This window comes from Bubalus kerabau, chromosome 2 (assembly GCF_029407905.1).
Source record: "Bubalus kerabau isolate K-KA32 ecotype Philippines breed swamp buffalo chromosome 2, PCC_UOA_SB_1v2, whole genome shotgun sequence".
Lineage (NCBI taxonomy): Eukaryota > Metazoa > Chordata > Mammalia > Artiodactyla > Bovidae > Bubalus > Bubalus kerabau.
Window position 1 is genome coordinate 71,342,195 of NC_073625.1, and position 13,563 is coordinate 71,355,757.

Sequence of the window (13,563 nt, forward strand, 5' to 3'; positions counted from 1 at the left end):
ATTGTTGTCTTAGTTAACTTACGCTTTTTCATTATGAAATGTCCCACTTTATTTCCTGCTGCTGCTACGGAGAAGGCAATGGCACCCCACTCCAGTACTCTTGCCTGGAAATTCCCATGGACAGAGGAGCCTGATAGGCTGCAGTCCATGAGATTTTTTTGTCTTGAAACTTACTCTTTCTGATGTTACTACAGCCTTATAAATCTTTATGTTTTTTTAATTTTTTCTGTCCTTTAAACTCCTATATCTCTGTATTTAATGTACATTTCTATTATTTAAATTACATATTGTTCAGCTTTATTTTTTATCCAATATGAATATCTCTTGCTTTTAGTTGGAGTATTTATTATCTTTGATGTGATCATCAATACTTTGTAGCTTAGAACTGCCCTTCTTTTTTTAATGAATTTGTTCTTATTTTTCCAAATTTGCTAAGTTCTTTAGGATGAATAAGATAATTTTCTGAAGAATATTTTATACTCACTATTGAACTATTAAGTATCCTTATTTTTGCAATGATTGCTCTAGGACTGGCCTATATTCAAGCTTGTTTGCTATCGGCTTACCTTTTACTTCCATACATGTAATAAAAACCAATGGAAATTTCTGACTTTCTTCACTCTGTATGACAGATCTAGGTCCATCCAAATCTCTACAAATGACCCAGTTTCATTCATTTTAATGGTTGAGTAATATTCTATTTCTATTTGTATCATATCTTCTTTATCCATGCATCTGTTGATAGACATTTAGGTTGCTTCCGTATCCTGACTGTTGTTAATAGTCAGTACTACAATGAACATTGGAGTGCATGTGTCTTTTTTACTATGGATTTCTCAGGGTATATGTCCGGTAGTGGGATTGCTGGATCACGTGGTAGTTCTAGTTTTAGTGTTTTAGGGAACCTTTATGTTATTCTTCATAGTGGATGTATCAATCTGCTGTATAGGTCAGGGAACCTAGCTTGATGCTTTGTGGTAAACCAGATGGGTGGGATGGGAGGGTGGGGTGGGAAGGAGGTCAGAGGGAGGAGATATATGTATACATATGACAGATTCACTTCATTGTACAGCAGAAACTAGCACAACACTTAAAACAACAATTCAGTTCATTTCAGTTGCTCAGTCATGTCCGACTCTTTGCAGCCCCATGGACTGCAACACTCAAGGCCTCTCTGTCTATCACCAACTCCCGGAGTTTACCAAAACACATGTCCATTGAGTCGGTGATGCCATCCAACCATCTCATCCTCTGTCGTCTCCTTCTCCTCCCGCCTTCAATCTTTCCCAGCATCAGGGTCTTTTCCAATGAGTCAGCTCTTTGCATCACGTGGCCAAAGTATTGGAGTTACAGCTTCAGCATCAGTCCTTCCAATGCATATTTAGGACTGATTTCCTTTAGCATGGACTGGTTGGATTTCCTTGCTATCCAAGGGAGTCTCAAGAGTCTTCTCCAATACCACATTTCAAAAGCATCAATTCTTTGGCTCTCAGCTTTATAGTCCAACTGCCACATCCGACACAACTACTGGAAAAACCATAGCTTTGACTAGATGGACCTTTGTTGCAAAGTAATATCTCTGCTGTTTAATATGCTGTCAAGGTTGGTCATAACTTTTCTTCCAAGGAGCAGCCATATTTTAATTTCATGGCTGCAGTCACCATCTGCAGTGATTTTGGAGCCCAAGAAAATAAAGTCTGACACTGTTTCTATTGTTTCCAATCTATTTGCCATGAAATGATGGAACCAGATGCCATGATCTTAGTTTTCTGAATATTGAGCTTTACACCAACTCTTTCACTCTCCTCTCTCACTTTCATCAAGAGGCTCTTTATTCTTCTTCGCTTTCTGCCATGAGGGTGGTATCATCTGCATAAATGAGGTTATTGATATTACTCCCAGCAATATTGATTCCAACATGTGCTTCATCCATTCCAGCATATCTCATGATGTACTTACTCTGCATATAAGTTAAACAAGTAGGGTGACAATATACAGCCTTGACATACTCCTTTCCCAATTTGGAACCAGTCTGTTGTTCCATGTCCAGTTCTAACTGTTGCTTCCTGACCTGCCTACAGATTTCTCAGAAGGCAGGTCAGGTGGTCTGGTATTCCCATCTTATCTCTTGAAGAATTTTCCACACAGTTTGCTGTGATCCACACAGTCAAAGGATTTGGCATAGTCAATAAAGAAGAAGTAGATGTTTTCCTGGAACTTTCTTGCTTTTTCGACGATCCAGCGGATGTTGCCAATTTGATCTCCGGTTCCTCTGCCTTTTCTAAATCCAGCTTGAACATCTGGAAGTTCACAGTTCACGTACTGTTGAAGTCTGGCTTGGAGAATTTTGAGCATTATTTTGCTAGTGTGTGAGATGAGAGCTAGTGTGTGAGATGAGAGCAATTGTGTGGTAGTTTGAGCATTCTTTGGCGTTACCTTTCTTTGCAAGTGGAATGAAAACTGACCTTTTCCAGTCCTGTGGCCACTGCTGAGTTTTCCAAATTTGCTGGCATTATTGAGTGCAGCACTTTCACAGCATCATCTTTCAGGATTTGAAATAGCTCAACTGGAATTCCATCACCTCCACTAACTTTGTTCATAGTGATGCTTCTTAATGCCCACTGTACTTCACATTCCAAGATGTCTGGCTCTAGGTGAGTGATCACACCACAGTGATTATCTGGGTCATGAAGATCTTTTTTGTACAGTTCTTCTGTGTATTCTTGCCACCTCTTCTTAATATCTTCTGCTTCTATTAGGTCCATACAATTTCTGTCCTTTATTGAGCCATCTTTGCATGGAATGTTCCCTTGGTATCTCTAATTTTCTTGAAGAGATCTCTTGTCTTTCCCCTTCTATTGTTTTCCTCTATTTCTTTGCATTGATCACTGAGGAAGGCTTTCTTATCTCTCCTTGCTATTCTTTGGAACTCTCCATTCAAATGGGTATATCTTTCCTTTTCTCCTTTGCCTTTCTCTTCTCTTGTTTTCTCAGCTATTTGTAAGGCCTCCTCAAACAATCAGTTTGCCTTTTTGCATTTCTTTTTCTTGGGCATGGTCTTGATCCCTGCCTCCAGGTGCAATGTCAGGAACCTTTGTCCATAGTTCTTCAGGTACTCTATCAGATCTAATCCCTTGAATCTATTTGTCCCTTCCACTGTATATTGGTAAGGGATTTGATTTAGGTCGTACCTGAATGGTCTAGTGGTTTTTCCTACTTTCTTCAGTTTAAACCTGAATAATTTAAAAAGAGACATGAAGTATTATTATTGATTTGACTTTAAACAATCTTTCAAATAAAACTAAGAAATAATATTTTGTATTACTCATGTTCCTGGGTTTCATTATCTCTTTAACTCAGGAATGCTATTCAGCTATTTTGGGCTCCCTTCACTGCATCACATTTTAGAAATTATAATCAGATAGAAAGTTATGAATATATTAACATTTTCCTGCTTTATGTCCCTGTTCTGATAATTCTGTGTTTTTATTTCACATACTTTGCCTAGGCTTTTACTAGTTCATGGTGGAATTGCATACCCCACTCCTATTATTCCTACATAGGCAGGAGTGAAAGTATCCAGTGAATTATTCACTTTAAATAATACACTTTTCATTTGTTCTCTTTGAATTTTTTCATTTCCCTCTGAAATTTTCCATATGTTCATTCATAAACTCTGTTGTTTTAAGTTATTGAACATATTGTAATGACTGCTTGAAAGTCTTTTCCTCTAATTTAAATATCCATGGTATCTTGTGGTCTATTTCTACTGATTACTATTCCTCTTGATCGTAGGTCATTGTTCCTTCATTTTTTTGTTGTTGTGATTGTTATTATTGTTTTGTTTGCTTTTGCATACCTGGCAATTTTTTACTGTGTGTTGGACTGTGTATTGTAATAGACTATGCAATTTTGTGATCTTCTGAAGAGTGTTGGTTTTTTACCTAGAGGCAATTAGGTTACTAGCTGATCATCTTGATCTTGTGGAGGTTTTTTTTTTGCATTTTGCTAGTATGGACTATTTATCTTTTGACAATATACTCAGGCCAAACCTCAGTTTATATTTACTTATTTTACTTCTAAGGCATGGAGCCCCTGAGCTTTGGGTGAAAAGCCTAGTATGTTTATCTGATCTGCCTAACTCGATGGAATTTAAACTTTACAGTGTCTGCAGTGAGAGAGTGATCAGCCTCTTCTGCTTTTTACCTTTTGAGTTTCACCAGATCCTTGAAAGTGTCCTTCTACCTGCACAATACGTAGTTCAGTCTAGGACTGAGGGAGAATTTATGCACATATTTTAGAACATTACCCTCCTATCTCTCCCTCTTTCACGTGATCTCTCCCTTAATTTTTAGTCACACTGGCTGCTGTGAATGCTGCTCTCTGACATCTCCTACAAATAAAATTGTAATTTTCAGCTTGGGTTCTGGCTCCCTAGCACTGCATGGATTGAGCTCTCTAGGGGGCTAGAAAGCTTCATAAATGCAGATTTTTTTTCCTGAGTGGTTTTATTCTTTCAAAAAGCAAATCCCTTCAGATCACCTTGATTTTATTTGTCATTGTCTTTAGCTTATTAAATATTCTTCCTAGAGTTTATATATTTTAAAAATACTTGTCCAGAGTTTAATACAAGCAAATGTACCATTCCCATGCTTTTCTGTTTATTTTCAGAAATGATACATATAGAGCATACTATCAAAATCTGGAAAATTGTTTCTTATTACAAAGCCATTTATTGTAAATGAAGAGATTTAACATTCAGTCATATGCTTCCCAGGTGGCTCAGTGATAAAGAATCCACCTGCCAATGCAGGAGACGCAGGAAATGTGGTTTCGATCCCATGGTAGGAAAGATTCCCTAGAGGAGGAAATGGCATCACAGTCCAGCATCTTGCGTGTAAAATCCCATGGACAGTGGAGCCTGCAGGCTACAGTCCATGGGGTTGCACAGAGTTGGACACAACTTTGCACACATGCATGAAATATTCAGTCATGATGTTAAATTTTTTTAGATTCTCCAAGTGTTCTTTCTTTTATATATTAAAAGCATTAAAAAAAAGTTATAGTGTTAACTTTTCTTTAAATTGTATTCCCTTTCTTAATTAGTCATACAGACTGAATTAATTTCTTAACCTAAGGGAAGCCTATAATCTTGGCCCTTCTGAGATTTTCTAAAGTAAATTGGAATAAGAAAGAAATACAGATACACCCAAAAGGATTTAACAGATTTAGATATAGATACACGCTCTTATTTCTACATGTTTTCTAAATAATATTTAGAATATGTTATTAAGAAATAAAACAGTAAGTTTTCACTTAAAAAATATGAAACATATTTGAAAGGCTTCCCTGGTGGCTCAGACAGTAAAGAATCTGCCTGTAATGCAAAAGACCCAGGTTCAACCCCTGGGTTGGGAAGATCCCCTGAAGGAAATAATGGCAACCCACTCCAGTATTCTTGCCTAGAGAATCCCAGGGACAGAGGAGCCTCGTGGGCTACAGTCCATGAGGTCACAAAGAGTCAGACACAACTGAGCAACTAACACACTTCAAAAGGTGTAGTTTTCTAGGACAGCTCCTTGATAAGTAAGCAAAGCATTTTTTTCACTGCCCTTCTAGCATATATGTATAGAGAATTTGACTGAATATAATTTTTCTAAATCAAAGGCCAATAGGATTATCAAACATCTATATTTCCCTTTCATGGTTTCTTTTTTACTATTATCTTTGCTAATAAATAAATAATCTTGTATTATTTTAAAAAGATTGAGTGATCAAGTGGATAATGTGTGATTTGTTTACATATCATACAACTTTTCAGATTTTATATGAAATAAAAAATAAAATAATAAGTAATATTTCTATCTCCTCTTTATATGGATAGAATATTACCCTACCCAAGATCTTATTATAGAAAATAGAATTGCACCACTTGAAATAAATTAAAAACACAAACAACACACACATACACATGCACAATTCAATTTGAAAAAGGCTATTTGTCCTCAAAAGATTTATTTCTTTTTAATATCCACTGTTGTACTGTTTAATTGTTTCTTTAATTACTCCCACATATCTACCTTAACATCGTGTCTGATAACCTTATCTACACAACTGTTATTCCTTAGTTGAAAAGTGATTTAGTGATGGCTGATCTCCTCTTCTCTTTCAATTTATGCTTTCCCTATTGTCTACTCAGTACTGGAAACAGCACTTGAAGTGACTCAAGCTCTTCCTCATTTCCCCTTTGCTTTAATTAAATCATGTATTGGCATTTGATGTAATTTATGGCTGATAATTTTAGATTTGTCTTAAGCCAGACAATGTACTGTTTCATCTATTCCTTGTCAGCTTAGCTTTTATTCCAGAAAGCTACATTAAAAGGACCTTTAATTAAAATATTATATAAATATAATAAGCTGCCTCACCCAAGCTTAACAGTAATATTGTTCTTTTGTCTGCCATTTCCTCTGTTAAAGTGATTTTATATCAAAATATCCATAATTCTGTTTGCAACTGCACACACAAGAAAGCAACCAAATATATTTACATATATAAGCATCAAACAGCCATGTTATATAATGAACTTATAATGACTTAAAAGTCTCAATAATCTTGCTTAATAATATAGCTTGTTTCTGTAATCATTTGGCCATTTCACGCTTACCTTACATAGTTGGTAATAATATGTGGAACAGCTGCAGACTTTTACAGTAATAGGTACAATCGCATCTGATGTGTCTAATTAATTTTTAGTCCAACAAATTAGTTTGGTTCTTCATTACTCTCCAATGGGAGGGAGACATTATATTTCATTATATTTTTTTTTGTCTGAAATAGCAACACATTGTCACAGGTCACACACATCCCATGTCTGTGCTCTAATTAGTTCAACTGACAACATTGTTTCAAAAGTACTAGCTGTACTAGAAACACTAATACACCTTGGGCAACATAAATATTCCACTATATTCAATATGATGTTTTATGACTCTTTTACACACATGAAGGACAACTTTTCTTTTCTGATTGTGCTATAAAGTGTTTTCTTTTTAGTTATAGCTAGTGTTTAGCACAGTCAACATATATGAATATGAGCTCATTTTAAATACATGCTAGACTATGTTTATATGTATACTGATTAAAAGCAAAGAGATGAGGAAAATGAATCAGGTTTACTACACAGGTGAAGATGATTTTTAAATCTGGAAATTAACACAAAAGAAACTTCAGAAGTGAAATACTGGACTATATAAAAACTGGACATATCAATGGAACATTATGTGTAAATGTGGGCATGATGAAGGACACAAACAGTAAAGACCTAACAGAAGTAGAACAGATTAAGAAAAGTTCTCAAGAATACAGAGAAAAACTATACAAAAAAATCTTAATACTCTGAATAATAATGATGATGTGGTCGCTCACCTAGAGCCAGACATCGTGGAGTGTGAAGTCAACTGGGTCTTAGGAAACAGTACTATGAACAGGCTAGTGGAGGTGATGGAATTCCAGTTGAACTACTTAAAATGCTAAAAGAGTATGCTGTTAATGTGTTGCACTCAATATGTCAGCAAATTTGGAAAACTCAGCACTGGCTTGGAATAGGAAAGGTCAGTTTTTATTCCAACCCCAAAGATGGGCAATGCCAAAGAATGTTCCAACTACTGTACAGTTGCGTTCATTTCTCATGCTAGTAGGTTTATGCTTTAAATCCTTCAAGCTAGACTTCAACAGTATGTGAAGAGAGAACTCCAGATGTATAAGCTGTGTTTAGAAAAGACAGAGGAACCAGAGATCAAATGGCCAACATCTATTGGATCATAGAAAAAAGCAAGGGAATTCCAAAGAAACATCTACTTCTGCTTCATTGACTACACTAAAGCCTTTGATGTGTGGATCACAACAAACTTTGGAAAATTCTCTAAGATATGAGAATACCAGACCACCTTACCTGTCCTGAGAAAGCTGTATACAGGTCAAGAAGCAACAGTTAGAACATGACATGGAACAAAATTGGGAAAGGAATATGACAAGGCTGTATATTGTCACCCTGCTTATTTAAATTATATGCAGAGTACATCATGCGAAATGCCAAGCTGGATGAATCACAAACTGGAATCAAGATTGTCAGGAAAAATGTCAACAACCTCAGATATGCAGATAATACCACACTAATGGCAGAAATTAAAGAGGAAGTAAAGAGGCTCTTTATGAGGGTGATAGGAAAGAGTTAAAAAGCTGGCTTGAAACTGAACATTCAAAAAATGAAGATTAAGTTATCCAGACCCATCACTTCATGGGAAATAGAAGGGATAAAAGTGAAAGCAGTGAGAAGTTTTATTTTGGGGGCCTCCAAAATCACTGCAGATGGTGACTGCAGCCATGAAATTCAAGGGTGCTTGCTCCTTGGAAGGAAAGCTAAGACAAACCTAGACAGCAAATTAAAAAACTGAGACATCACTTTGCCAGTAAAATTTCATATAGTCAAAGCTATTGTTTTTCCAGTAGTCGTGTACGGATGTGTGAGCTGGACCATGAAGAAAACTGACTGTCAAAGAATTGATATTTTTGAATTGTGGTGCAAGAAAAAATGCTTGAGAGTCCCTTGGACAGCAAGGAGATCAAAACAGCCAATCCTAAAGGAAATCAACCCTGAATATGCATTGGAAGACTGTTGGTGAATGTGAGTTTCCAATACATTGGACACCTGATGGGAAGAGCTGACTCTTTGGAAAAGACCCTGATTCTGGGAAAGATGGAATGCAAAAGAAGTGAGCAGCAGAGGATGGGATGGTTAGATAGCATCACGGACCCAATGAACATGAACTTAAGCAAACTTTGGGAGAGAGTGAAGGACAGAGGAGCCTCACGTGCTGCAGTCCACAGGGTCACAAAGAGTCAGACACGACCTAGCAACTGAACAACAAATAACAAACAAATGGGCATTCTGATTGGCTTAACAAAGTAAAAATTTCTTTCTTATTCATAGTCAGTCTAATATGGGTTTGCAGAATGGAGGATGGGGTTTCTACTCCATAGAGTTTTTCATGAAATGTGGATCCTTCCAGTCAATGGTGTACCGTCTCTCATAGGATCAGCATCCCACGACTGATCCCTTGTTCTATACAACACCTTAGAAAAGAGAGTATGAAGCCCTGTCACAGTGGTACATGGATTGGCCCAGAGATACCATGCATCTGCCTGTGTACAATTGTCCAATATTCAGTCACTTTGTTGCACTCGACTACAAGGGAGGCTGGGAGATACAGGCTACTTTTCTTCTCTGGAAGAAAGGTGAAACCTTGGTAAACAAGTCACCTATGGTTTGAAGCACTCTCACATCTAGATAATTTACAACTTATATTCCTACCTGGGGCTTCCTTGGTTACTTAGATGGTAAAGAATCTGCCAGCAATGCAAGCACGGCTGGGCGCATCCACATGCACATGTAAAGAGGTTAATAGGAACACTGTAATTTGTGACTCAAGTTATGGCCATGTAAAGCTAAGAGTTACTTAAGACCCACTCAGGTAAAGTAAAAGTAAAGTCTTAGTGGTTCAGTCATGTCCAGCTCTTTGTAACCTCATGGACTGTAGCCCACCTGGCTCCTCTGTCCATGGGATTCTCCAGGCAACTTACTGGAGTGAGTTGCCGTGCCCTCCTGCAGGGGATCTTCCTCGTCTCCTGGGTCTCCTGCATTGCAGGCAGATTCTTTACTGCTGAGCCACCAGGGAAGTCCACTCCTTACATTCATCATCTGGGTTAATCCCTACATAAACCCACTGCTTTCCTAGCTTGGAGGTGACATGGATGATACTCAAATGTGGAACTTCAAAGACCTTGCTGTTTCCAGTATGTTACAGTGCCAGGATAACTAAAACAAGAGAATTAACATTCCTTTGATATGGTATGCTGAAATTTACCATTTATTTTTGCTTACAATTTATTTTTTGATTGTTTTTTTACTCACTAATGAGATATTGGTGATGGACAGGGAGGCCTAGCGTGCTGTGATTCATGGGGTCGCAAAGAGTAGGACACGACTGAGCGACTGAACTGAACTGAACTGAATGAGATATGATATTAATATGATAATTCACTTAGTTTCCAGTTTCTGAATTCATCCATCTATTAAATAAGCACCTAAATCTTTGCTCATTAGTAATGTTAGAATTCCATGAGTCTTAAACCTGTTTAAAAATGTGGATTGAGATTGTCTTTATTATGTCCGAGAGGACTTAACGGTCAGAAATGTGACAACTTCTAGAATAATCTTAGTCTAGATTTAAGTGTATGATTTGTTACATTGACCTTAGAATTAATTTTCAAGTTGTTTTGTATCTAACTTTCATGTGGATTTTCAAGTTGTTTTGTAGCCAACTTTCAAGTGGATTTTCAAATTAGCTTCAGATACTTTAAAGGCATTTAAGAGTTTTATCTTTCTGTGAGATTTTAACTATAGATACTAATCTCTATGAAAAGATGTTTATGTTATTATCATTATTTAATATAGCAGTTTCAATACCTTCCAGAAAATTAAAGTATGTTTGATCAAGGTAAATTATTTGGTAAAATATTAAGAGAAATATTTTAATCATCTGTATTAGGCAGTGCTGTAGGGGAAAGGTAATTTGCAAATACCCAGTTTAAAAGTTGTAGTTGCTTTTCTTTTTTTAAACGAGAATTGTCTTACACAATGCTTTACCTAACTGAAGAAAAGTTATTATTATTTCAGCTCACACACTTGTTTTAGTATTTATATATGAAGCAATAAATCAAGAAGTGGTTCTGAATCTGTCCATAGTAAAACAAAACACAAAGGAGCAATGTTCTTATTCACATTTCAAACTTATGATTTGATTCTCCTTTTGAAACTTATAAAATCTGCTTACCAGTAAATTGTGAAAGGGTCAGGACACAACAAATATTACCTGCTTCAAAGAAGGTTACAATCTTCTGTGCCTTTGGTGTAGCACGTATGTATTTTTGTGGGGGTTTGGGTCTTAATATTTACTAGCACTAACACTATTGTTTCTTCCATAGGGGGCCGAAATGAAGTTGTCATTACCGAAAACAATAACAGCATAACTGAGCAAATCACTGACGTTGTGAAGCAACCAGCTTTTATAGCTGGTATTGGTGGTGCCTGCTGGGTAATTCTGATGGGTTTTAGCATCTGGTTGTACTGGCGAAGAAAGAAGAGAAAGGGACTCAGTAATTATGCTGGTAAGAGGCTATTTCCAGCTAAGAAAATGTCTTAGCTTTAGAAATATGATAAAATGTAAGGGAAGGAATGAAACGGGATATGAAATGAGTGAATGAATGGGTGTTTTTTGCTTGATTTAAGCCATTATAAACAACATGCTTTAATGCTTTAACAACTGCTCTTCATCATATCACATTATGACCATAAGGCCATCTTCTTGCCTGTATCTTCAAGGAAGCATAAGAAGAGTGCACACCAATAAAGTGATTAGCCATTTTTCTTAATAGTTCAACACACACACACACACATAGACTTTGCAAGCTATGACACCATGTTTGAGAAGTATATTTAAGCAAGAGCATTCCTAAAATGCTCAGGAAAAAAAGAGAAAAGATTTGAAATGTAGTTTTTCATATTTACAGTACAGATTACAAAGGGAAATGTATCCCAGATGGAAAATACAAACAAAACAAATAAATTTCACCAGGATTGATGAAACTGATGAGGCATGATTTGTTTTACTGGTCATTTAAATAGAATGTCTATTATAAAATGACCAATGAGCATTTTAGAAAGAAGAAAAAACAGAAGCAAAAGTAAGAGAAAAAAAATAAGATCCTAGATGTTCTACTTGTTTGCAAAAATATTTTCTTTGAATCCACAGCAGGAATTTTAAGGATGTCCAAAATTATGGCCTTCAAAATACATCCAAGGCAGAAAGAGAGAGAAAATTATCAAGTCAGTGAGTGAAAAATGACCTCGATATTGAAGCTATGTTCAGTTAAAGTTTGAATTACATTCATTTTAAGTACTTTCTCTAACAATGATAAAAAAAAAATGCCTCACAAATACTTTACATTTTCTAGAATTTTCAAGGGAACAATTTTAATTTATCATTGTCCTACAAATATTTTAAAAATCTTTGAGATATTTTATTCATCTTCTATTTCTGATTTTTACTTTAATAAGCATAAATGTCTTCATAAGTGATTTTACAGAGGCTTCATTACTTATTAAGCTTATCAGCTGCTATAACTTGTAGCATACAAGCTTCTGAGAATAGTTCAAAATGAAAGAAACACCATCCATTTGGCTGTTTTCCTTGTTATTGAGTAGTATTTAAATATGATCAGTTGATGATCACATTGCGGCTCATGACTATAGCTTGTAGAAATAATGTTTGTTAGTTACTGGTTAGAATATATTCCCAGGACTAGAGAAGATAGTATAGTGTATTCATTGCAGAAGGGTTTCCATACTTTGTGACTTGCTATTGCTGTGCCATTCTCATTTCTTATTGGTTGCTGATGCCTGCTTCCTTATGCTCTGTCCTCTGAGTGCTTTATCAGCCTGCCAATGAAGGATTCTTCCTGGAAAGGGATGCTGGGCAATGACTGCTGAGTGTCAGAGTCATGAACATTAATGAGACTTTAATGTAACTTCTTGTTTTGCAGTCCAGTCCCCTGCTTTCATTCCTTGAAGATACTGTCCGTTTACCTGTCTGTTTCGTCTGTCACCGTGTTCTGTTTCATCTCTGTGACATGCTCATATTAATCAAAGACTATTTTTGTGTTTATCTCTTTGCTTGATAGTGCTTTAGTGAAAATAATAAAAGACTGACAATGTCAGTCACTTCAGTGCCCCATTTGGAGTGTTGCATTTTTACCCTCTGTAGGATTTTCATTCACTTCTTCCAAATAGCATTAGTCTCCTAATTAGTAGTTATGTTTTTTTGTAAAATCATGTCAGAGAGCCTTTCTTCTTTTCTTTCTTCTTCTCTTTAAAAACAGCAGTTCTTTACATTTGATTGGAAAATATCTGTTGGTCTTTGAGCTGGACAAGAATAGCACATTTCCTGTTGTCATTTCTCATTGTGATTGATATCCATCTGCTTGTAGAAGAACTGCTAACTCAGAAGGTGCTATGCCCTTCAAATATTTTGGAATCAGACCAAGCCACAGAGCAGGCTTTCTGAACCTTTATCCTTAATTGATAGATGGCTGACTCTCAGAATGGATTCACCTTCAGCTGGAAATTTGCCTTCCAGCAACTGCTGTTCTCTTCTAGGTGAGAAGCAAATGAAAATCCACGCTATAGGTATTCAGCATTGCATATCTGCCTTGGTAATATTCTCTACACATTTCCCCCCATAAATATCCTTAACCTCCACTTTCTGGAATTTTTATATTCTTGTCTTTCTACAGCTTAAAGAATATGGGGATTGTAAATAGGCATGCTTAGTGTAGTATTTGTTTTTCATATGTTTGATTTTATGACATTTGATTCATGAGCTAATGATCTGTTTTAAGAGCACAGAGATTTCATACAGGGCTAATTTTCTCTGGAGTATTTTA

At 36.2% G+C, this 13,563-nt stretch overlaps 1 protein-coding gene across 15 annotated transcripts in view; it reads left to right on the forward strand.

Annotated features, from left to right (window-relative positions):
* ROBO2 (roundabout guidance receptor 2) overlaps nt 1-13,563 on the forward strand; it is a 666,758-nt gene that overhangs the window by 590,728 nt on the left and 62,467 nt on the right. For all 15 annotated transcript variants that reach the window (XM_055567819.1, XM_055567812.1, XM_055567814.1 and 12 more), the window contains one exon: nt 11,047-11,229. In XM_055567819.1, coding sequence (XP_055423794.1) covers nt 11,047-11,229 — 183 coding nt within the window. The remainder of the gene's footprint in view (nt 1-11,046; nt 11,230-13,563) is intronic.